General features: G+C 37.0%; 1 protein-coding gene across 1 annotated transcript; it reads left to right on the top strand.

Annotated features, from left to right (window-relative positions):
• Positions 1 to 2,920: 2,920 nt before the first annotated feature.
• rps16 (ribosomal protein S16) lies at positions 2,921 to 4,733 on the top strand. Its single transcript, XM_005799965.2, has 6 exons — positions 2,921 to 2,976; positions 3,068 to 3,119; positions 3,793 to 3,894; positions 4,053 to 4,149; positions 4,229 to 4,276; positions 4,548 to 4,733. The coding sequence occupies exons 2-6, from the start codon at positions 3,072 to 3,074 to the stop codon at positions 4,691 to 4,693; spliced, it is 441 nt and encodes a 146-aa protein (XP_005800022.1). The 5' UTR covers positions 2,921 to 2,976; positions 3,068 to 3,071; the 3' UTR covers positions 4,694 to 4,733.
• Positions 4,734 to 24,911: the final 20,178 nt, after the last annotated feature.

Below are 24,911 nucleotides of genomic sequence, written 5' to 3'. Positions count from 1 at the left end.
ATCCACTTTTACTATTATTTATGCAGCATTTCTGTCCATATACTTTGGAAAGAAAGCTCACCCTAGTGTCAAACCTGTGATTCGGGAGAAGCAGTACAGCTTTCGTTCTGGATCAGTGCACCAGACCTTTGAGGAGTTTACGACCATGTCCCCATCAGATATTTTGACAACAAGAAATTTTAAGATGGTTGCTATCAGAGTTTGTTGTCTAGTTTTAAGTGATGTTTGGCTATAAGAAAGGGCTGTCCTTTGTCAGCACAACTGTTTGTGGCATTCATGGACAGAATGTTAAGGCGTAGTCTTAGCAGGGAGGGAGTGTAGTTGTCAAAGCTCTTTACTTTTTGTAGATGATGTGGTTCTTTTGGTATCACAGTGGTCTTTCATTTCAGTCTCTCTTCCCCCCCAAAAAATCACTGACCCCCAGCTTGAATGACTACTGGCTGGTAGTACTCATCTCAATGTGGATAAAGCATTTTAAGATGGTCTGGAAACACTGTTAGTGGTGGTGATTTTCTTAACAGGAAGTGGAGCCCCAAGTCAAATTCTGCTTAAGGCCACATACAAGCTTGGCCCAGCCCTGCTTTATAGGCCTACGCTTGAGGCACATAAAGCCATATAAAGAAACAGGGAAAGGACAAGGACAGAGAGTTTAGCTGCTGAGCTTTCTCTGAATCAAATAAAAACAAAATATGTGCATGGAGCAACAAGAAAGTGCAGAAATCAAAATTGAAAGCGTTTTTTAACATTATTACCCATCCAGAGGAGGCCACTCTAGAAAGAGAGCAGTCTCTGACAATAAAAGAAGCCAGGTGCCTGTTCACCCGTGGCTGACACCATAAACACCAGTCTCACCGCAGTAAATGTCAGACATAGGTAGGTACAACACAAATGACTCACTTCTCTGTATACAGATTCCCAAGATGCTGCCTGGCCCAACCAACCCACCGCCTCCAACAACAAGATTGTCCTGTTAGGCTGAAAAAGTTCTTTTTGCGCTGAAACACAAAACACATCTTAAGAGAGATTATATATTAGAAATATGCTACTGTCACATTAATCAAATTTAAAGCAATCTTTATATATTGCCAGTTTATTTCTTTCCTGAGATACATAAAAGAGAGTTTGATGTCATACCTTACCTATGAAAAGCAGGAGGTCTTTCAAACATTGCCCATGTTTGTAGCCTGGATTTAGCCTTATAAAAAAATATAAATCTATTTTCATTTTTCCTTATTTAAACTTCTAAATTCCTCAGACACAGCATTGCACTCCTAGCACAGTTGGATCCTATGATTTCTGAAGGAAAACGTACTTAGGGAGGTATTAATTGTAACTGATGATGATTTATTCCAGGAAAATTATCTTGTTTTTGCCCAGTATCATGCAAGCAAGCAAGCAAGCATGGTGTTCCACTTGAAACTGATAAGATTCAAGTAACCTACACTAGAGGGAGCTGTTGTCTTCTAAATTATGAGGCTAAGTTTAGACTGAGAACAATTTTATATGAACAAATCCTTATCAGCTGGTTATAGAAGCAAAGTGGAGCTTATCAGTATTCTTAGAAACTTCTAGCTTAAGAAACTAATGTTGCTTTTTTCTGATAGCAAGTTGAACATTTTCCCTTGAACTGGCAGAAGACAAATGGACCGACTTTCTCTGTTGTTTGTTGCTTTGACAGTTATGTAACTTTTTTAACATGGTGACACACAAGGGGAAATTATATCTGTTTCTGCACACCTTAAGGTTTTTAATGTACTATGCATAATCTAAATGGTTGGTGCAAAGAAACGGTAACTGTGATGGCTAACAACATTTAAGATGTGATTTTTGTAGTCTGAGGTTCATAATTCATTGCTGTAAGCAGGGTCATGCGTGACCTTTAAATGTGGCGGTGCAGAAAGATTAAACAGAATGATAGGTTTATTTTCCAGAAGAGCCACAGAACATAAGCTTTAAAGATACTAAAATAAATAAATAAATAAATAATCTCGCCATGCCTACTTTAATTAAAAAAAACATGCCAAAACAGTGTAAACTTTAATAGGTTGAATAATAAAATTATAGAAAATTGAATAGAATAGAATAGAATTAAAATAGAATTCAACTTTATTGTCATTGCACTGTCACAAGTACAAGCAACAAATGCACATACATTTTTACATAGATGTTATACTACCATTCTATTTAAATTGGTGTTCTCTTTAAATAATGTGCTGTTTTCCACCTGTCAGATTAATGATTTGTTCCCCTTTGCTGTTGTGTTAAGCACCTTCTCTCTCTGGTCAAATGTGGAATATTTTCACACACAGAAGAATGAAATGTATTATTTTATATAAATGCATCGAGTTGCAATTAGGTAAATTAATGAGCAATTACATTCTGATGATATAAGCCTGGCAAACTGAATAAAATAATCAAAATACCATTTCAGTATTATTTGGTCTATTTCAAATAAATGTGATGCTTAGTGTTATTTATTTATTTCTGTTTCATTCCACTATGTTTCAAATTTCACTATTTTCTAACAATTTTTTAAAATCAATCAATAAACCATATTTACATTTTCATTTAGAGGTCTGTGTACTTGCATCTGTTTACCACGTGCTCTATTAAAATCCCATAGAAACCAAACTTTAGTGTCTTACCGCATCTCCCTATAAAAATATGCAGTGATTATTTACGTTTTGATTACTTAATAAATAGAAAGTGAAGCTTTATTGAAAGATCTCTACGTATATATTTAAGTTGTAATAACAGAAAACCCTTTGGAAGAAAAAAAGAGTCGGCTCTTAAGACTGAAGCAGCCGAACAGCACAACCACAGAAACGAGGCGGAATTCCCAAATTACAAAAACGTAAAGTTAAAAGAACGGTCGAAAATCTACCCCAAAGCTCATTCAATTGTCGTGAAGTAGCCCCTGATGCTCGGCGTGTGAAACCCCATCGGCCTCTTCGTACAGCACCCTAGCTGAGAAAGGTGCGTTACTTCTATTGATCGCCCCTCAAGTCATAAAATATACTTTAATCTATTGTTTTCTGAAGTGGGGGTTGTTTTGTTTATGTTTCAGAAACATGCCAGCGAAAGGTCCACTACAATCTGTCCAGGTTTTTGGACGTAAAGTAAGTATTTTACTGAATTTAACACACATGTGGTGTTGTAGCTATGCTGCCTCGCTAGCGGACTTGAGCTAATAGTATCAAACACTACCCTCGATTTACTAAGTATTCGCTGCTGTAATGTTGTTGATTTGTGCTTATATGTAACTAAAAACTTTTACGATAGTATTTATCAGTTAAAAGCTTCGTGCAGTGCCCACTTTAAACTAATGATGGACTGTCACAGGTCAACAAGGCTAGCTGTTTTAGCTTAGCTAGCCTTGTTTCTGGTTTTCCTGTAGCTTATAAAATCAGCGTGCACGAATCCACATACGAATTGAAATGGTTATACTTGCTCTTATAAAGTTAAAAATACATGTTTCATATTGTTAGCCTGAACTTGTAAGGGTAGTCTTTGTACAATGCGAAGATATGTGGCAAAAGTGGTATGAGTGGTCGATAGCTACCAATGCATTCCGCTTGTAAAGCTTATTAAATAATAATATGTCAATTTGGTTTCTCCACAAACCAGAGACTTGAGCATTTTTGTTAAATATATTATGTTTCAGTGAGACTGATGCACTTCTACTTTTGTATATATCTTTGGCAGCTAGATTATTATAGCTGACCATATTTTTGACCTGTTGACATAGTGATTTGCTACTAGATATCTGAATTCACTTGTTTGCTTTAACAGAAAACGGCCACAGCAGTCGCCCACTGCAAAAGGGGAAATGGCCTGATCAAGGTGAATGGCAGACCCCTGGAGATGGTGGAACCTGCCACACTCCAGTACAAGGTGAGAACCTCAGAGAATGGGCAGTTCATGTTCACAGCTTTACATTTTGTTACAGTGTGAGGAAATATTGATTTAAATTTGATTAACTCTTGAAATATTTGTAGAAAATGCTGTAATTTGTCTTTGTTCATTTAAAATATAATCTTTTTTATTTCTAGCTTTTGGAGCCTGTGCTGTTGCTTGGGAAGGAGCGTTTTGCTGGCGTTGACATCAGAGTCCGAGTGAAGGGTGGTGGACACGTTGCGCAGATCTATGGTAAGCATATCTCTGTAGTTCTTGAATGCTGTTCTTGCAGGTTATAAGACAATTTCTTTAATTTTTCTTTCTTTCACAGCCATCCGTCAAGCCATCTCCAAAGCCTTGGTTGCATACTACCAGAAGTGTATGTATTATTTTTTTGACTTTTCTTTATTACATTGCTGATCAGACAAGTTGCTCTTGTTTTAATAAGAATAGGAACATTCATTTAAAAACAGGAATGTGAATTAAACGTCTGTCCTGTTGAGGAAACTTATTGCTTGGGAAAATATATTTCTTTGCCGTAAGGATTTCAGCTGGTATCTCCGGCTGAAATCCAGTTAAATTATGCGTTTTACAACTTTATATAAAGTTGTTTAAAATTTGTAAGCTGGAGTGTTTTTGCTTTGCCGCAGATGTTGACGAGGCCTCCAAGAAGGAGATCAAAGACATCCTGATCCAGTACGACAGGACCCTGCTGGTTGCTGATCCACGTCGCTGCGAGTCCAAGAAATTCGGTGGACCTGGAGCCCGTGCCCGCTACCAGAAGTCCTACCGTTAAGCGCTCTGTACATTTTCTTAATAAATTGGAGGAACATAAATGTTGGGAGTTTTTCTTAAGTCTTTGAATGATCTTCTCACTCCATTATGAAAAAGTAGGGTGGTCCAGTTCAGTATGTTACAGAGTCAACAGATCCACGTAGAAATGAACTCTAATAGAATGAAAAGTGTTTAACTCCAGTTTTAGAGGCAGAGTGGCTCGACTTTGGGGAGCAGGTTGAACACAAACCTTCATGTCTGAAAGCTCTGCTTCAGCAACAAACTGAGATCAGGCCATGTTCTTAAAGCTCACACAAGGTTTTATAATTCAGAAGAAAATTAAACAGATTAAGTGGGAAAATGTATCTTATCTTTTGCTTGATTATTTTGTGGTTGTATAATATCGATGCTTTTCAGCTAATCCTTAATATTTGGATTCAAAAACAAGAGTAGGCCATTGTAAATTAAGATGTAATCGTGTTAATGAAAAAGCTGAATTCAGTTTCTAAATCATATTACAGTACATAAAATCAGTCTTTTAGGACAGTTCTACATAAATGATTTACAGATGCTGACCCTCAAGTTATGCTTTGCACAGTTTACCATCGTACATTTTCCTTCCACAGAACTTTCCAAACATATACTTGGGTACAGCATGTTGTAAATATCAATGGCCTTTTGTGTCTCTGTGGAGTCCCAAAAAATGTTGCCCTACTGTCAAGTCAGCAGTCTTCACCATGATTATTTAAGCCACAGCATAACATTTCTATATAGGAGTCCTTTTTCAAACCAGCCTGATGTAATGTTTTTTTTTAATTCAGTATTTTTTTTAGCTGTAAGCCACAGTCATCAAATAACACCTTAAATATATAACTTTGTGCAATTAACTTTTCAAAATTAGATTATTGAGGTGCATCTATATGTTGAAAGTCAGTTTTGGAACTATTCATGTTATAAAATATATCTGCAGCATATTTTATTTTAGAACATGTAAAGTTAATCTGGTTAACTCAATACACTAAAAGAAACATTAAGTTTGTTTTCTAGATTTTATTGTTTGATTTTCTGATTACATTGATGAGAAGATCTGAATATCTCTTCAGACCAATATAAAACGCATTTTTGATCCAGAAATATGGGCTTAATGAAAGTGTGTTTAATGTTGGCTTCAGGGTTATCAAAGTATGAAATCTTACATTAAAATATGACTGAATTTTTCCAATGATATTTGGAAAAATTCCAAATATTTTTGGAATTTGATATTTCCAATGCATACTTTTAGGATTTTTTTTATCTGCAGTACAATAGGTATATATTATAAATTTTTGTTAATTATTTGCAAAGCAGAAATGAAATTGCAATGCAATTCTAGTTTTTATATTGTTCTGAATCTTACCAGCAGGGGGCAGTACACGGCAATGTAAAGATGTGACGTGAGGATTAAGAGTATTGCACATCTGGAAACCATTAGAAAATGTGTTCAGCTGGCTCCTCGCATCTATGAAAGGACAAATGCATGCATATTATTAATATATTTTTGTTCTATGTAGGTGAGAAAAATGCAAATAAATGTATTTGCTTGGTTTATTGGGTGATTTACAGGATAATGGATCCAAAGCTTTGCTGGTCTTCTGTTTCACTAGTCATTTTTAGTTCAAATTGTGGTTAATGTTTCTGTTTTACATTGTTATTTTTTATCTATTTTTTGATCAGACCAGAACCTCAGCTTAAGGTTAAATAAAAATCATGTAATTGAGGCAGTTTCACGGCAGCATATTAACTTATTCAGTTTTTAGGAAGACATGATCTGCCTTTGGTTAGAATTAGTGTGATGTTTTACTTAAAATCTTCCCATAATTGCAGCTGATGTGCGAGCCCACAATTCATCGCAAAAACAAATCCCAGGGAGGAGGGCTCGGGCCCAGATGTTGTTCGACTTTTCTGTCGGCCGCCTGCGTTAGCCGTTCCCTCTCGGTGAGACTAGGCCTGTTTACGGCCCTCTAATAATCAACCCAGCAGGGAGAACCCCACTCCCCACTGCTACTGTTGTTTACTGCTGTTTACTTTCTGCCCCTGCTCGCCTTCATCACCCCTGAAGGCCGTAATGTTATGGAGGGGGACATTCTGCACCTGTGAAAATGGCTGCAGGAAACCAGGGCTGGGAGCAGACGGTAAATTGATGCAGCGTACCGCAGAACAAAAGGAAGGAAAAACTCCTCTGAGTCTTTGTTTTAGCACATTATTGAGTCATTGAGGTAAAGAAAAGCTTCATTTCCAACAAACTTAATTATAAAACTGGAATAATCTAGGAGCTAAGGAAGAGCAGCTCCTTAGCTTATGTGACACGTTGCATGATGGAGTTATAAGACCATCATTCAGTGCTTTTTGTCAGGAGACCAGAAACCATCCCACTCTGACCTTTTACAAGACTTTTACTTGCAGAAAATGTCAATATACAAGCTGAGCATGAAGCTCATTAAAATATCTCGCTCATCATGAAGATGTATAACTGCATAATTTATGAGTGTTTCACCCCGTATTTCTAAATGGACCTAATAATGAGTTGAAAACGACTGAGGAAATGTCTTGCTTAAGCTCCCAACAAAGAGTTTAACTTACAAAGCATTATGCCAATTGCGTATTTTTTTAAGAAATCAAATTGCAAGTTACAAGAAATGGAGAAAATGAAATGAAATATTAGTGTTGCAGACTAATAAAACATGCTGTTAACAATTAGAAAATAAAAGTAATTTGCATAAAGTATTTTGGGTAGATGGGTAGTTTAACAGCTAAATTACTAATAAATAATGTAAATTCCAACTAGCTAACTTCCAGTTCACTAGAGATATGGGTTAAGAAAATCAGACAATACAAGATTTCAACAACAGCAGAAAGAAAACCCCACATATCTTATTTTCACAAACGAAGCTTCCTTTAGTCACAAACTGTTTAAAATGATCTGCAATCAATCTGATATAATTTAGTTCAGTGTTGTTTTTTTTAGGTGGTTCTAAAGCAAACGGCAATAAAATTGCTTTCTTGGGTTTCTTCTAATAAAGTTAAAAAGTTTCATAAATACCAAAATGTCTGTCAGAATTTGTAGTAGACAGGTTTTTTGAAGAAAACAGAAGAACATGATAGCGGTATTGTTTTTGGTGGCTAATGGCTGGGCAGTTGCTGGATTCTCACAGAACTTAAAAATATTTTTTATGTCTATTGTTTACTCAAAATGCTTCCAAATCATTTCAAAGTGTCCAACGCTTCTTCAATGCTTGTGTTGCCGTCTTTCTTTGCCAACTCAATCAAATGGCTGAACAAATTTAAGGCTATTCTTTTTTTAAATCTAAAATTACACCATACCACCAATCTTAAAGTGTCCGGTTTTGCACAAGGCTCCATAATTGTAAATCTTTGCTAATGCCAACCAGTAGTGTAAATCAGATAGTATTAATATTTCAGCTTACCAAGCTGCATTTTCTTTAGAATGTTTTAGAAACTCTATACTGAAACATCCTCAAATAGGAAGGTTTTCCACAAATAATTTTGAATCACGTTCCACAGAAACATCCACATATAGATGCATCTGCAAATACTGAACTACGAATAGGCAGAGGTTCTTTGTAATTATTTTTATACTTTTTTAGTTTTTGCTTATTGTGCTTACTTTGTGTTACGGTGGCCCAGAAGGTCAACAAACTGTAAAAGCTACAATGCAACAACAAAAGCTACAACAGACGTAACGCCTGGCTGGACCAACATCTACAGTTTAATTCTAATCAAAATGTTGTTGAACATTACATAAGTAATTAATTGTTAATTACAATAATTTACAATACTTTCATTGCTAAGATTTAAAATCCTTCAAAATTCTTTTTAACAATGCAATGTTTCAAATGTTTTTTCATGCATTATTAGCATTAATTAATATCAATTAAAAGGGAAGATGTAACACGTTTTTACTCATTAAGCTGTTGTTTTGACTTCAGTTCTGAGGTTTCTCTGCTCTGTTAAACTAAGAAAATGAGACACTGTGATGGTGGATTATGTAAATTTAATCTTCAACATAAAGATATGATGCAGTCAGATTTATTTTCTGGATTTAGTTCTTTGTAGCAAAACACAAACATGCACACTTGAGGCTGGCACCTGCCTTTCCTCTGTTAACACCTCAGCCTTTACAGGGCTCCTAATCCCCCAAACACAGAAGTGTTAGGTCAGGATGCACTTTGTCATCACTGTTGCCCCCCTTGTACCTCTCCTCTAACGCCTTTATGAGCACACACTTTTCAGTTAACATGAAAAAGCAAAATATTGCACCCATTTCGTCCAGCCTCAGATATCATATCCAAACCTTCTCAGTGTGATTTTTGCACGTCAAAAAAATGCATAAACAGTTGGGCGAAGGTGCCAGGTGCCAGGGCCCTCAGCATCCAGGGACTGCAGGAGGTAGAACCAAATGTCGGATTTATTTGAGAGGTTGCAGCTCAGCAGGGCGGCATGCTTCTGTTTGAGCTGGGAGTGTTAATGAGGGCGTTGGTGCTCATCTGCTGCCTTTGAGAGGAGCCCATCTCTTCAAATGAGTGTGTTCTTTTTGCAGCAGCACTTAAAGAAAGTGTTTCCTCGGAAACTGAGCTGGATTAAGCCATCTTTAGCTGTGCCATATGTCTTCCTATTATTTTTCTTTCCACATTTGCAAATATGTAGAAGTAATTAGGAACAACAGAGATTGATAAGTCATTTTGTCTGTAAGACAATTATTTCAAAATTCTAAATAAAACCCAGCAGCTGTTGTACATGCAACTAATACAGCTTTCTTCCTAATGTCTTTACACTGAAGTTGTAACTGGGCACACATTTGGACATTTATCATCACTAGTTGCTTTCTTGAGTCTGAGCTGGTTGCTTAGCAACTGTTCGAGTTGAAGAAATCTCCCTAACTTCAAATAAAAGTTGTACAGAATTGTATTAATATTGAGAAGTTAAATGAAGTGCAGAGTGTGTGGTTGTGAGCTTTAAATTGCTTATTTAAAGATGCTAACAAGTTCTTAAAGCTCAAGGATCCTGAAAGGAAATTTATAGAATTAATTAAATTAAGTTTTTCTGATGTAGTTTCTGCTCTAAGAAATGATAACAATTCAAATTTTCTTGGCTGATCTTTAAGCGCAGCTGCTAACCTTGTCAGTCGTCCTACTTGCTCCTGACTTCACTGAAGGCACCATCTTTTGTGTATATTTACATTTCATTGTCATCTTTTTGTTTTTTCATGTTTGAATGAAGGCTTTATAGCCATGTCTCTTTTGTTTATGCCACACTCCCACGCTCCCATTAGTCCCAGCTCTCTTGCCAGTTCCCCTAAAGCCCCTTCGTTACCATCAAGGATTGAGAAAGAACATGGGGCTGATGATGGATTTATCTCATATGTTTCACTCTCAGTCTGCTTTTGGTCAGAAAACAGCCAGAAAAGGGCTCCCAGTGACTGACCCGGTCTGTTAGTCACACTTTCTGCAGCCAGCATTGACTCATTCTCAACGTATTTAACCTAGACTTGAACTAAAGCAGAATTAGTCCCAGAAGACTCCCGCTGCTGAACCTTTGTCTCCCATTAAAATATCTGTCTTTCCTCTCACCGTCTTTATATCTTTCGTGTCTCTTTCTTCCTCCATGTTTGTGAGGCAACGCCGGCCGTGTCATTGCCACACTGGACACTATGAGCTGGGTCATGCAGGGGTTTCCCCCCTGAGAGCTCGACTTTTACGCCTGAGCTAAATCAAGGGTCATAGGCTACCTCACACGCCCGTCCAATCTTTAAACCTCAGCTCAGGCTCTCGCACTCTGATGCCCGGTGACAACCTGCAGAGGGCCAGTGCTGACACCCCTCAGGGGTCAGCACTGGATTCACTTTACCAAAAACCTCTCCTGGTTTGCTGCACCGATAAGAAGATGAAAAATTATGATATTAAAGACAGCTTTGAATTACGGAGAATGCTTTTTACTTTTGGCATATTTGTTGTCATTTCTGTTAACATAATAATTAAAAGAATCAGTACTATCATACATTTTCTTCATGAAAATCATACAAGGAATCCTCACAGGGGTTTGATTAATTCATTGATGTAGAGCTTTAATTTCATGTTGTTAGTTCAGATCAGATTAAAACTGGTAATAACTCCTCTGCGAAGAAGTAATACATTATTAACAGTTCTATGAAACTGGTTGCAAAGAACTTTTCTGTTAAGGTCATTTTCAAAAGTTTTTTTGTCATCTCTACTCAAAAAAAAAATAAAAATCTTGACGGGATATTGTATATCACAACACAAAACATTACAGATTTCAAACAAAAGTAAATTAAAAAAATGAAATAACCATATACGCTCAACAGAATATACAAATTAGGGTTAAAAACATGGCAAAAAAAGCAATAACTGTGAAATTTCATGAAGTGACACCCTTAAACCTAAAACAACCTCTCTTTTAGAGCATCTTTACATTTACCTTAGTAATGTTAAATTTTATTGTGACTTTAAGTGCAGTGGGTGCTGTGAAAGATCTGGAATTAGACAATGAGTATGCTGGCCTAAAAGAAAAGTATAGAGCCCACATGAGAAAAGTGATCTTGATTGAAATTCTATTACTTGATGAAGAATGTAAGAAAATAGAAAAGTCCATCTGCCTTCTGTTACAGCACCTGTGATTATTCTGCATTGATTACTGCAGAAAAAGAAATCTCCTGAATCTGATATAATAAGAAGTTTAAATCTAGCTCTACATACAAATAAAATACATTCTTGATGTAGTATGTGTGTAAAGATGCAACGTGTTTAATTTACTGACACTAGTGGCCAAAACTATAAATTACATTCCTCCACAAAAATATTTCTCACCACATTCTCCTTTTATAGGCATGTTTAGAAACTAGATATTCAGTAAAGCAAAATTGAAAAATAAAAACAATTTTTTCATTATATACTTTTCCTTTGCTTTCTGGTTCTGTTTAAAAGAAGCTTTAGCACAACTAAAACATCATTTTAACCTTTCCTTGCCAAAAAGAGCATCATATCCCATTTATTTTCCCTGAGACCTGCTCTAAAATGTCATCTTTTATCACTTTACATCTCGAAAAGCATTTACAGCATTAGGGGACAGGTGAATTTTATGGTCAATACCCCTATCATAAACTTGGCCCACCTCCCAAAAACCTGCTGCACTCCAGTAAATGATCGGATCCCCAAGTCAGCTCCACTAAACACTGCGGAAAACACGAGCGGGTCGACTCGGACCTGTCAGGAAGTGCTGTGAAGAATGTTACTGAAAGCGAAGGCTGTGAATTGATTGCCCTCTGGCTGCTGCCAAAAGGCGCTCGGTGTGCCATCCTGTGTTGAGTATGTGTGTGCGTCAGCCTGTCATGCCCCCTGTATGTGGAGATATTGGGGGACATGGCTAATTAAATGGAGTAAAAGCTGTTGAAAGGGGCTGGACACTGCCAGCACGAGAGGACTTGACACCCATGTGTTTCGAGAGGCAGAGAGGGCAAGCATGACGGAAGAAGGAGGCCCATGTTACTGCACCCCGCCTGGCTGCAAGAGCTCAGTCATGGGGCAAAGACCCTTTGGGAGGAGGAACTGGCGGTAAACCATAATGTAGAAGGCTGGTGTTTGCATTAACTGCAATTCCAGACCCTTTTTGGGGCAGTCTTTTCTATATTTGCCCTATCCAGCGAAGAACTTTAAACCCCAACACCCTATCCTGCTGTGACACACACACATTCCAGGAGGAGGAGATGGGAGTGTGTCAATTGGGAAACAACGGCTGTTAGTTACAGAAAATGCATTACGGCATGGGCCCCGGCGAAAGAGCGAAGGAGAGGAAGTGGTGAGATTACGCATGGGTCTGTGCGAGAAGAACACGGGGAGATTTCCTCCCCCTTTCTGCCGTAAACTGTCCAGATTTACAAGGACTCCAGGGATGGGGATATCTCATCCTCGTCCCATCAAACTTTGACAGCTCCTGATTTAAAAATAATCCTAAATCAGCGTGTGACGGATGTCAGTGGGATATAAGGAGGTCAGAGGAGAAAAGGCATCCCTATTACTGTCTTAACTACCTTTCCAGTGCTAACACTGGTAACGTGAACTTAAATTTAATACTTTACATATGAGCAACAAAGCTGTTTGAAGTTTATTTGGGAAGAAAATTAATTTGCAGCGCAAGTTTTAACATCCCTGTTATTATGTTTTACTTATTTTCTTTCTCTTTACCTGTCATAAACAAACTTGTACATTTTTGACACATTAAAGCACTAAAAATGAAATCATGCATTCCTTTAATGTATATTGAGCATTTTTTTTAAATAATACAGATGTTTTGGGACTTTTATTTTGTGATCTGTGTTGTCCATCACCAACCAACCCCTGTTTGGTGATGGCAGATACTGCCTTTTTCCAAAAGGTTTATTCCGGTTTAAAAGGAGAGTTTTCCTTTCCACTATCGCCATATGCTTGCTCGAGAGTCAACAAGTCGATACAATTAACCAGGCTTATTTAGATGGCACTGTGTAATTTTAAAAAAATTGCCTGAGTTGTATTTTAATTAATAGAAGAGAATTAGGGGCACTGAAAAAAAGTTCTGATTTTAATATCAGAATTCTGACTTCCATACATTTGAGAGCCTGGGAGCAACCAGCGTTAATGGGAGAAGTGTTAGTTATGCAGGAGGAGAACTAAAGTTCTGGAGGAACAAGTCAGATAAAAATTATCCCGTTTTATTAATGCCATACAGTCAGACTTCTGTGATTGAAGTCAGAACTCTTTTTTTTCCAGCGGCCCTCATCTTTCTCTGTAATAACTGTAAATTGAACTGCACGTTATTGGATCAGAATGTAACTGTATAATTGGAATATAGTTGACCGGTTCTTGACAAGACAGCTTGTTAATTGTCGGTATAAAAATGGAGGTTAGAAGCTCATAAAATTGGAATTTTACAATATGAGCTTTTGAAAAAATAAAAAATATCCTGCAAGCAATTCCAGACCAACATATAAGCATTTTCATAATTACTGACAATATTTTAGTCTCCCTCAATAGATTGAGCATCTTTGAATTTTTGTGTTTCTCATCCTAAATGAGGGAACAACATATTTTAATCTTGACAGCGTGAGTAAAAGTAACAAAGTTATATAAGCTTGAAAAGGTCACTATGCGCTGCTTCCAATAGTACCAAAAAGCGTTCCTCCTTCAGCTGCATCAAGCTGCTTGCTGAGTGCTCTCCCCTCATCTGGTGAAGATATTTCTCCCCTCATTCCTCACAGCAGTAAATAACAGTAAATAACTGTCTCCATTCTGCCTTGTTCCAGCTACTGCTCCGCTGACGTATGTTTTTTTATTGTGCCGGCATCACTCTAAACCGGATCTTGCTCACCTGCTTCTCCTGTGATCACGGCAGGCCTCTGAAGACCCCCTGAACAGAAACAGGAAGCACTTCATAGCTCGGGTCGCGACCCCTCTCACTCAGCCCCATGAGTCAAGGCAGGGCCCACCCCGGCGAAACACGGGAAAGTTCCGGTCCCATCAACAAGGTGTGGAAGGATATTCACGGGGGGAGGAGGTGTGCAGGGCTTCACTCTGTCTATCGGAGCATGCCGGAGTCAGACAGAGAGAGGCGCATATCTGCGGAGTGGAAGCCATGTAATGGTATTACACACACGGCCCAGAGAGGCACATGTAAATGCAACTACAGCTGCATCCAGAACAAAACTGGACATCTGATTTAAGACAGTTAAACAGTTTGGAACTGAATACAACATACAGTAGATGCCTGTAGTAAAACAATATTCCACAACCTTTTTTAAATAGATTTTAATCTTCATTTAGGCGTCTACCTTCAGCAGTAATTGGGCTAGAGGTGGGATACAACTGCAGGCTATTGGCCCATAGTAGGTACTCTAAGTATAATATGAATTCTAAAGGTAAATACTAGAAAAATGCTCATAATTTCACTTAAGAGTGAAGATTTTGGATTTAATACAGATTGCATTGTTTGATGTTCTGAACTCTGAAGAATCTGCATTTTCTTAAAGTAAACTAAGAGCAGATTATTAAAAACAAACTTTAAATATAGACTGAAAGGATTTGTATTTACTTGCAAAATGCTTTAAAAACGCATGTTTCTGCTGGACAAAATTAGGTAAACCACACAAAACAAAATTACTGTATTAGCTACAATTACTGTGCTGTTTGTTTAAACAGTTCCATGCACAAAATAACAATTAATGTTATTGAAATCGTGTTTGTTGATTGTTTGTGCTTGTCTATCCTGTTATGAGTAGTGAGTAAATATTCAATTACATTCTTGATCCAATTAAATATAAGCTTTTTTCAACTTTTTGGGTAAAATATCATGTCAACTCTTTATGTGTTATTTTAGTGTAAAGTACCCAGGAACGGTACTGACTCATTGATTTTGAAAAGTTAGAAAATTGATCAATTTCTGACCATTAATGTATTCCAATGGAGTCCATGATAAATGCACAAAAGAGAGGAAATCTTAAACAAGAAATGCTAAAAGGTAGAAACTAGGCTGAACATGCCAGGGGAACTAAGGATGTAATACACGATGCAAGTAACCATCCAATGATATGAACTCCTTTCCTTATTTCAGTACACATGCTGAAAGGTGTTCAAGGAACATCATCTTAGTCATTAGTTTAGATTTTCTTTAAGAGTTGCAATTGAGTCCTGTCTGTTTGTATTTTCTTCTTTTATTCCCAACTGTTAAAGCAGTTGTGCCTTATTTTACATTATGCTTCATTTTCTTCTTTAAAATTTTTCAATTTGTATTCTGAACCACAAAGCCCCCATAACGGGCTCCAACATGATGATGCAGCTAATTAAACACGATCTCTATTAGTGGATGTCCTGAGCATATTCCCCAGCATGCCATTTTGCATTTCTAATGGCACATGACTTGGAAATTTTGCCTTCATTTTACGCATATTAAAATGAATTGAAGCCCAAATATCCCGAGTGTGTCACCTCATGTTACATGCCATGCTTTGACTTGTCTGAGAAAATAATTACACCATTAAATAACTTTTAAGTTCCTTTTTTTTTTTTGTCTTAATTCTTGGCTGCGACAGATTTTTCATGTTAATGGAGGAATATTAGGGTTGTGAACTGGAAGAGAAACTGAAATCAACAGGCATAACAAAGCTACACTGTTTTTCCTTCCAATATACATTTCTCAGAAACGCTCTGACATTATCTCCTTTCTCCTGCCGGCAACTTTTCAGATAATCTTGACTTAATGGACTCCTCTCTGTGGAGGAATTATGCAGTCATCTTTCTCTAACTGCAGCCAGGTTTATTATAATGTGCCTGAAAAATGTGTGAAATCAGTACTTGGCAGTAGGGCAGTTTAACTCATAATAGGAGTCAAGTCTCTTTAAAAATGTTGGCTCCAGTTATCATAATGTTTCCAGTTAAGATTGACCTAATAAATAATTTTACATCAACAGTAAAACCCACAACTACATGCTGTTCCACACATGCTGTTCAGGTGATAAACCTAAATAAATTACCTCCAAGTTCTTCCATTTTCCTGAACATGATTAAAATGTCTCATGACCCAGCTGACAAACCTGCAATCTGAAATATAAAATATAAAATGTCCATCTGTGTACACAGAATCTCCAATGGAAACACTTTCCTCTATGTTTGGATACACTTAAAAGTCAAATATAGCTTGCTTTGTTATCTAGGGTATCGCAGAAAAAATGCACACTTCACTTTTCAGATTTTTTCTTGTTAAAAAAAAAAAGAAAAATTGTATAATTTTCCTTCCACTTCTCAGTTATAGAGAAGTTTGTATTTTTATATCTCGTGGCATAACAATGAGGCACATAGATGGTCTTTAGTTGTGACTTGACAAATTGTGAAAATGTTATAGAGATGTGAAAGCAAACCAGCACAACAAATGAGAACACTGGCACTTTTGGAATGAATGCAGCCCCATATGGGCCCACATTCCAAATTTTATTTATAGATGAAATGTTTTCTAACTCAAATTGTGTTTTAAACCATTTGTGATTTCTGAATCATTCAGTCCAGGTGGTTTATTCTATATACTGAAGTGGGTGTTTTTGTCTTATAATCCCCAAAAATAAAAACGTTAATGCTCCCTTTTGTTAATTCACAAACAGAACAGAGGTTATCTGAATCTCACACTGTTTTAAAGAATATCGGGTTAAATGAAGATCAATCCAGCTCAGGTCTTAACAAGCTAAGCATCTGTAATGTTGACTAGAGATGATCAAATATCATCCAGATTTCTTTGATTAGATTGATATAACCCTTTAATAGTGCAGAATAGCACTCACTGATATCAGTGTTAACCTCCAGTGGGTCATATTCTTTTTACAGTGCTTAAACTCTAGCAACAGAGAGGTATATGTATATGCAAGTAACAGTTCTGTTACTTACTTGCAAAATAAATAGGTTTTCTAAAACCTATTTATTTTGCATGATGGAATGGTACCCTGAGTAGTGAATTATGTCATCCATGTTAAAAAACCTTTTTTACTGAGATAATGCATATTTTCAGCATTTTTTTTAAAGTAGTTTCTTTCTGATTTTTAAGACATCCTGTTGATTTTCACATCTTGAACCACCTATTGCATAATCATATCATGTATCCACTTTAGGAATCATCTTTTTAACAAATGAGCTGGCCTTTCTCCAGCTAAATTTATGCCTTGCCAGTTCTGGTATCTGTGCTTTTGCCAGCTGTTTTCTTTCCTGAAGTAAATCTCTATAAATCAATGGGAGTTAATCTGCTGAGAAGATTGTGTGCTTACCCCGGCTACGGGTGCACTCCTTCTCCATTGGTTACAGAACATCCATCAAGCACTCAATGAAGGCTCCAAGGAGCAGAGACAACCCCAGTCCCCTTCTAACCCCATCAGCCCACCAACCCCCCAACGTCACCTCTCACTTTTTCATATTCTTCTTCTGATAACTGGATTATGAAAGCTGAATTGTTCTTGAGAGATAAAGAGTAATTGCCTCATGATTTGGATCAGTTATGTGTTTGTTGAGTCTCACATTCTTGAGATGCTTCATCTTTATCTTGGTGTCCTTTTGGCCTCATCGCAAAACATTTCCTCCTGCAGCACTGTCTCTTGGGCGGCGGTGTCTCACTGCATTGGAAAGTTGATCTGATTACCCCGTCATTCATCATGTAACTTTAACTCTGAGGGGCACAGTGCAGCGAAGGGAAATCTTTGCAGTGACATAAAGCCAGGGCTGTACTGGTGCAAATCACCTTTATACTCTATTTGCAGAAAGAAGAATGTCTGAGTGCTGCCATAATGGTTTCAGTAGCACACAATCCAAACGTGCACACTGTCTTATTGTTTTATTAAAATGTTGAAAGAGTGCTTCTAAACATTTTTGGGGGTGTTTCACAAACTGAAATATATCAAACCACTCTATGTGAACTCTAAGTGACCCGACTAGGTTTACCCAAATTATCCTACAACTCCAAACAACACCCAAATTATTTGTAGAAGCAGTCTGGATGCCTCAGTGTTGGATTGTATCCACTTGTAGCCACTGAAATAGTAGGAACACCTGAAGTTGATGACTTGGAACTGGTTTTGATACATATTTGTGGTCATTGTCCTGTTACAATACCCAATAATGTTCAAATTTAAATAGTCTTACGCAAACTACCTCCTCAAATGAAATAAAATTGATCTGGAAGTTCAGGAATGTACAAAACAAGCAGATCACTCAGTTGAAAATGACTGTGACTATACTGAAGCAAGTTCTTTATGCTCTGAAATGCACCGTGTGCACAAACCTGTGCAAATAAGTGTTGTTTTTAAAAACCACTGTAGTTGTTTGCTGTTTAATCATTCCATACTTGGATAAAGAACAGCCTAAATAAATTATTTAAATCATTGAAATCTAAAAACATTATATTTGTGTCGATAAAGAGTGTACTTAATGTAAATATTGTATGTAAATGTAAATTATGAAGAAACATCGTCATTAGACATAGATACACATAAATGCCATGATGGTTCTTGCTTCTCATTTTGCTCCCTGCCTTTTGCTGCCCTACACACAACAGACAAATACAAACCCAGCAAAAGATGTGCTACAAAAAAAATAACATTTTAGTAATGTAACTTATCAGAATTATTGAAAATTTAAAAATAAATATTTTAAATTTGACCTCCAGCCTTTGACCAATGTTTGGTCAAAGGTTTTTAATCAAATACCAATTTAGGCTTCATTTGCCACAAGCACTGGGGAAATAAAAAAAGCATCAGAAAGTCTACTTGAGGTGCAACGGAGAGGAAACATTTTAGTTTTGCAAATGCATGTGCTGACCTAGACTGTCAGCTATAGGACCTAAAATATGTTGTGGTGCTGTACAATTTAGTATTTTTCCATGCTCAGTCATAGTTGAAAGGTAGCATTATTTCCAATATAAAAAACATGATTTGTTTAAGCAATGTAATCATAGATTGTACCAACAGTGCAAATACCTGAAAAACTTGAATACAAGAAAACTTGATATTGTTGGATGAACAATGAAGTGTACTTCCAGCTGAAATCAAATGCCAATGAAGGATGACAGTTTTTGATGTTTATACATAGTTCAACCAAATAGATTTTGACTTTCTATAATTATTAAATTAAACCTGGAAGTATTTATGTAAACATAAGGTTAAATATAAACATAGATTACATATAATCCAAAGTAGAATCAGTGAAACTGTAAACGAGTAGGAAATGAGTTATGAAGGGATCAGTGGTTTGGATTTCATGCATGCCAGTAACAGCCGTAGGCCTGCGAGTGATTCACGCAAGTCAGACAGCTCACACTTTATTACAAATTATAATTGGAATTTGGCAACTATGCTCTGAGCTCATCACTACTTGCTGTTATGCTTTCATTTAGAAACTGGGACTCATGAGGAAAGTGAATTTCCTTTGAGAGCCTAGAGGTGGATGGTGGGATGGTGCCAGACTGAAAACAAGCAACAAGCAGCAGCAAATAAATGCCTGAAGGAGAGAGGAAGAAAATGCATCTGGCTGGTGTGCAAAGAAAGAGAACTGTATCTGTACTTCTTTGCATGAAATTACAGGCAGTCATTGCATCATTACACAATAGACAGTTATACATTTACATTGTTTCTGTGGTTGTGAATGGATTGATTTTTTGACTAATTAGCATAAGTTTTATTGACTTATTTTCGTCCAAGCCAAGGATAGCTATAATAAATAAAATAAAGTAAATTAGATACATTAACAACAGCAAATAATCCAGAAGCAGAAAACTTTGTTACTTAAGCTGGCTTCATATTTAAATAATAAAGCATATATGGAATATGTCCAGATGGGTTTTGTGTGTTCTATTGCTCTACTGGCACCACTTCTGTTTTTTAGAAGTAAATACATAACTGTTTTACACAAATGTGTCTTATTTATCAGTTATGAACTTTACTTCACAATAAAGCAACTTATGTAAGGAAATAATACAACTTATACCATAAATTCTTTCACCATCTAACCGCTAACATAGATGCATCCAAAAAAAAACAACACATTTTTTATTACTTCCCAGATCTTGACAGCTCTTCACTGTCATGCTCTATCTCTTCTAGGCTGCCAGAAAGTTTAGTATGTAACTTTTCTGACAGCAGTGACAAGCAATCTGTCTAAAATCTTGCTTCTTTCTCTTTTAATAGAGAAAATGATATTCATTCTCCAGTGATTTATTCTACAATACTCTAGGTCCACTAGGTCTTAAAGTTATTTTAAGCAGTGAAAATTAGCAATTTTAGCTTGATCAAGCCTTCTCAGAGCATTCTAGCTTAGTCTGTTTTAGGATATCAAAAAATAAGTACACAAATAAGAGATTTATTGTAAAAATTAGTATAGGTTTGTTATATGAGAATTTATTTTAAATAAAATTATATTAATAGTACTGAAATGTTAGTATTTTTAAGTCTATATAGTGAGATTGTGTGCAGTCAGCATCTTACCTAGACGAAAGAATAGATCCAGATCACACATCTAATTACAGCACAGTTAAGTCCAAAGCAATCATCTATCTAAACTCAAAAGTTTGCAGTTTGTGGATTCACATATTGGTATATTTTTCTGTGGAATGTAACTCTGAATTATTAATGAAAAATTCACCTATTTGCTGATTTTTTGCATGATGCTACTTGACATGCTATTGGCTCGTTTGCAAAGAAGCCAATCTAAGATACCGCTTATTTTCTTTGCTGCTGATTGGCTGTACCTCCAAGAGTGGTAATAAGGAAGAGTGTAGATATTAGCTTCTCTGTTTGTGCTAAGATGGTTTCTACTGTGTGGACTAATGTATATTAAGGTATATTTGGTGTTTGAAGTATGAAAATGAAAATAGGCCTGACCTGTGAGAACATCGTGGGTCCACTATATTGGTTCAATACTTTTTATATTGAATTTAATGCTGCAATAGTTACTATCATGTAGAATCTCCTCTCTTATCACATTTCCTTCAGCTAAAACTGAACTGGTTTCCTTATGAATATCAGTGTCAGAAAGCACTGTATTGTTGATTTTTATGTTGCTTCAGTTATTACGGTACACTTTCCGCTGTGTTTTTTGAACTGATATAACCTTGAAGCAGAGAACATGAAAGAAGGTGAACCAGTTGACATGATTTACATCTAAGAGATCTGGCCAAGTAATTTCACGTCTGATAAGAAGCTCTAACTACTTAAAAAATATAAATGAAAACCCCACCATAGAAAATTAATGACTTATTTAAATAAAACTTTAAACTTAAAGTTAATCATAGCAACAAAAAAAACTTAGTACTTCCCTGAGAAGGAAAGGTTTTCTGTTTGTATTGGTGTGTCAGTCTGAGTGAATTATGCTTCTGGTGGGACTAAGTAAGCATATTTTAATACATCAACTGATTTCATGTTGTTGGGATTTGTACACATGCCGTAAGCTTTGAATGCTCCTGGGGAGATCTCTGCTGCAACATCTACCAACTCTGCTACCAAGTCGAGCCTCTTTTCTTATTCAAATCGCTACCTCTCCCCTGAGCCAGGAGGCTGTTTGTGAAAGCAGGTCTGGGGGGACCACATGGAGAGGAGGAATCAAGAAAAACATGTCCGACAGACACAACCAACAACCGCTGCCGTCGCCTTTCATCTTCCTCAGTTCGGAACAGTAAGAGTAGGTGGAGCAACAAGATCTGCTCTGGAAACAGCATGTTGTTAATTATTAAATTCTACGCTATGAATATGGGAATGCTCTGTTTTGCTAGGAGGTACTGCATGAGTAAGCAGGTCAGTGCTAGACAGCAGAGCAGAGGGAAAATAAGGGGAATCACCAGTTTGAGATGAGACAATTCCTCTCTACTGTTCATCATCCTTATTTTCTTTCATTTGAGAGCCGTGAAGAAATGACTCAGAACTCAAACACGACCCCTAAAGGAAGTCACTCACAAAGAATGTCCAAATGAGCAATAGGGTCTCTGTCATCGGTGCTGCTCTTATAAAATAACATCTAAAATCCCCCAAAGTGGCGAACATAGAGAATAAGCTGCCATTTTTTTTACAGCTTACAACAGAATCTGGTTTGTGGGAAACTGAAATACTGTCTAAAAGAAGTTTAAAGCTACAGTTTTGTTTGGGTAATCTGACTGGCAAGAGGGTGGTTAAGCCTTAATGAGTGGAGCGCTGCTCTGTGATAGGATTGGGCATGGTGATTAGTTAGGGGAGTCAGAGATGAACCCAGGGCAGCGCAAAGTTTCAGCTCCCTACTGGTGTAAACTGTGGGTGGTGAGGAGATAAAACACAAGGAACGCTCACAGCATTGTTTATGCTGCTTGTTTGTGGTCTGCATTCATGCAGGAGGGTGTGGAGGTGTGTGTGTGTGTGCGTGCGTGTGTATTAGGGGGGTGCAGTCCTTATGTCTCTGCAATGTAGCATAGGGCTGCTAAAACCTCCCACATTAAGATTGAGATGTTATAACTCAGCTTTTGTTTAGTCAATATTTGCTGTCTGATACTTCTTTCTGCAGATACTATGCATCTAAGTTAATGGTTTGTGGGCCAAAATTAACTAAATGCATCAAAAAACATTTACCTGAAAATACACATCAGGAAAGACGAGTATCTTCTCCCAACTGGGGGTCCAGGACTGAGTATTGGGGGGTCCTGTCCCACCTGTTCGCCTGCCCCAAGCAGCCAGGGTCAGTCACCAGGGAGGTGGTCCTGCTTGGCTCCATCCACACCACGAGCCCACCCTATCAAGGCTAAACAGTGTGAAACAACACATTAACTAGTGGCCTGTCCAAATGTCAGCCAGGACAAGTGCTATCTTTAAAAACGACCACCACAGATCCATTTGTCTTGCTGTGTGGTCTTCACATAAACTTAAGTTAAGTTTTTTGTTATTGTTGGACTGTTGCTAAAATCTGCAATAAAGACTCAACTGTTTAATTACATGTAATCTGAATACATAAGAATTGTGTTGGACGTCTGGAAGGAGAATGAACCAAAATACCGTTTTAGGTCTCTAACATCTGCTCAGTACAATTCTTCATATGTTTGCACCAAAACTCTTCTTACCTTGCTACAGTTTACTAATCAGCCTAGAAGTTGTTTTATAGCCATCTAAAGGAAAAACATGGCCAGCAAGATGGGCTTTTCATAAAACAGTCATGTAAAAGTCAGCCACATTCAGAAGTTGTGTAGATATTGGGATGAATATACAAATAGTATCAAAGATTTAGTGGCATGACAGGGTAACAAACAAGGTGAAGCAGGTGGAATCTTGCAAAATTTTTAAAATCACAAACAGAAAATTCATCTATGTCCAAAACAGCTTGACGGGAGACTGTCAAGTTGTGAAGAACTAAAATAAAAGATGAGCTGAAAATTAAAAGCTGTTCACACCAAAAACATATTTAAGGTGTTATAGAGGTGTTTTGTTGTAGTTTTCGTAATGTACAAATTAGCAAAACAAGAACGAAACAGGGTTAAAAAAATGGCACCAAAAGCACAGAATCACACAGGTTATGTTCTATCACACAAACAGAATGCACAAAATAAATGGCAGTAATAGATGATTCTGTTTAAGAAAGAAGAACTGGGCCTGGTGTACCATCTATGTAACTAAAACAAAGATAGAAACTATAGAAAACATTAACCATAACTGCATTCTATGTAACACCTACCAAAATCAATCCACCATAAGAGTAACAGTGATATTAAATCACTGTTTTAATATAAATAGCATAATTTTCTACCTTGAGAAAATTAAGAGGAAATTGTTGACCAAACATTTCACTATGATATCAGCTATAGGTCAGCATTATTTTAAAAAAAATTAAAACATAAGGCATCTTTTTATCCTAATTACAACATTATTTCTTACATGTCACTCTAGTGCTCAATAACTGAGAGTGGAGTGTTTTGCCATTAGAGTATTGAACACATTTGTTAAAAAAAAATCTAATAATTACAGTACCGTAGTGAATTTTTTAAAGTTTTATACATTTTAGTAGATTTGGTAGGTATAATCTTGCTTGCAGAAAACTGTAATTTTTCCCTCATTGTGAAATTATTCTTATCAGAAATATCTGGTATTTAGAAAATATGACGATTCCAATTTCGTGAACTGTGTGAAGACAAGAATTTCACACTTACCTTCCTAAACTTTTAAGGAACTTTAGGGAAATATGTTTCTTATCGAATGGAGGCAGTTTGAAGCAATGGGAAAAAAAGTCAATTTAGGAACAGTGAATGTAATCAAACTCTACATTTCTTGCATTAGTGATACAATCCAAGAGGAATTGTGTTCAAGAGCAGAAATAAATGAAGTTAATAAGTAAACTCAGTTGAAGTTGATATATTTTTTTCTGAACTATTACACACACATCTTTGGCATTGGAAGTTCAGTTCTGCCGAGGATTAGCATCGCGACACTTTGGTGGTATTGTGCAACCCAAACCCTCACTACTGTTCCACACATAAATCTCACAGAGCGTGACTAACCCAGCGGTAACAAGATCTGGGGACTGGCGGTCCCCGTGGACCCTGGCCTGCATGTCAGTGTTTCAGACTGCTCTGCAGCAAAAAGCAGCCCCAGAACCTCCCCTGGCCCCCGGAGACCCTGTGAAACCAAACAGTGAGGTCAGCTCTGGGCTCCCATCTCACTGTGAGGA

This window comes from Xiphophorus maculatus, chromosome 17, assembly GCF_002775205.1.
Source record: "Xiphophorus maculatus strain JP 163 A chromosome 17, X_maculatus-5.0-male, whole genome shotgun sequence".
NCBI lineage: Eukaryota > Metazoa > Chordata > Actinopteri > Cyprinodontiformes > Poeciliidae > Xiphophorus > Xiphophorus maculatus.
This window is presented reverse-complemented; position numbering and strand designations above follow the sequence as displayed.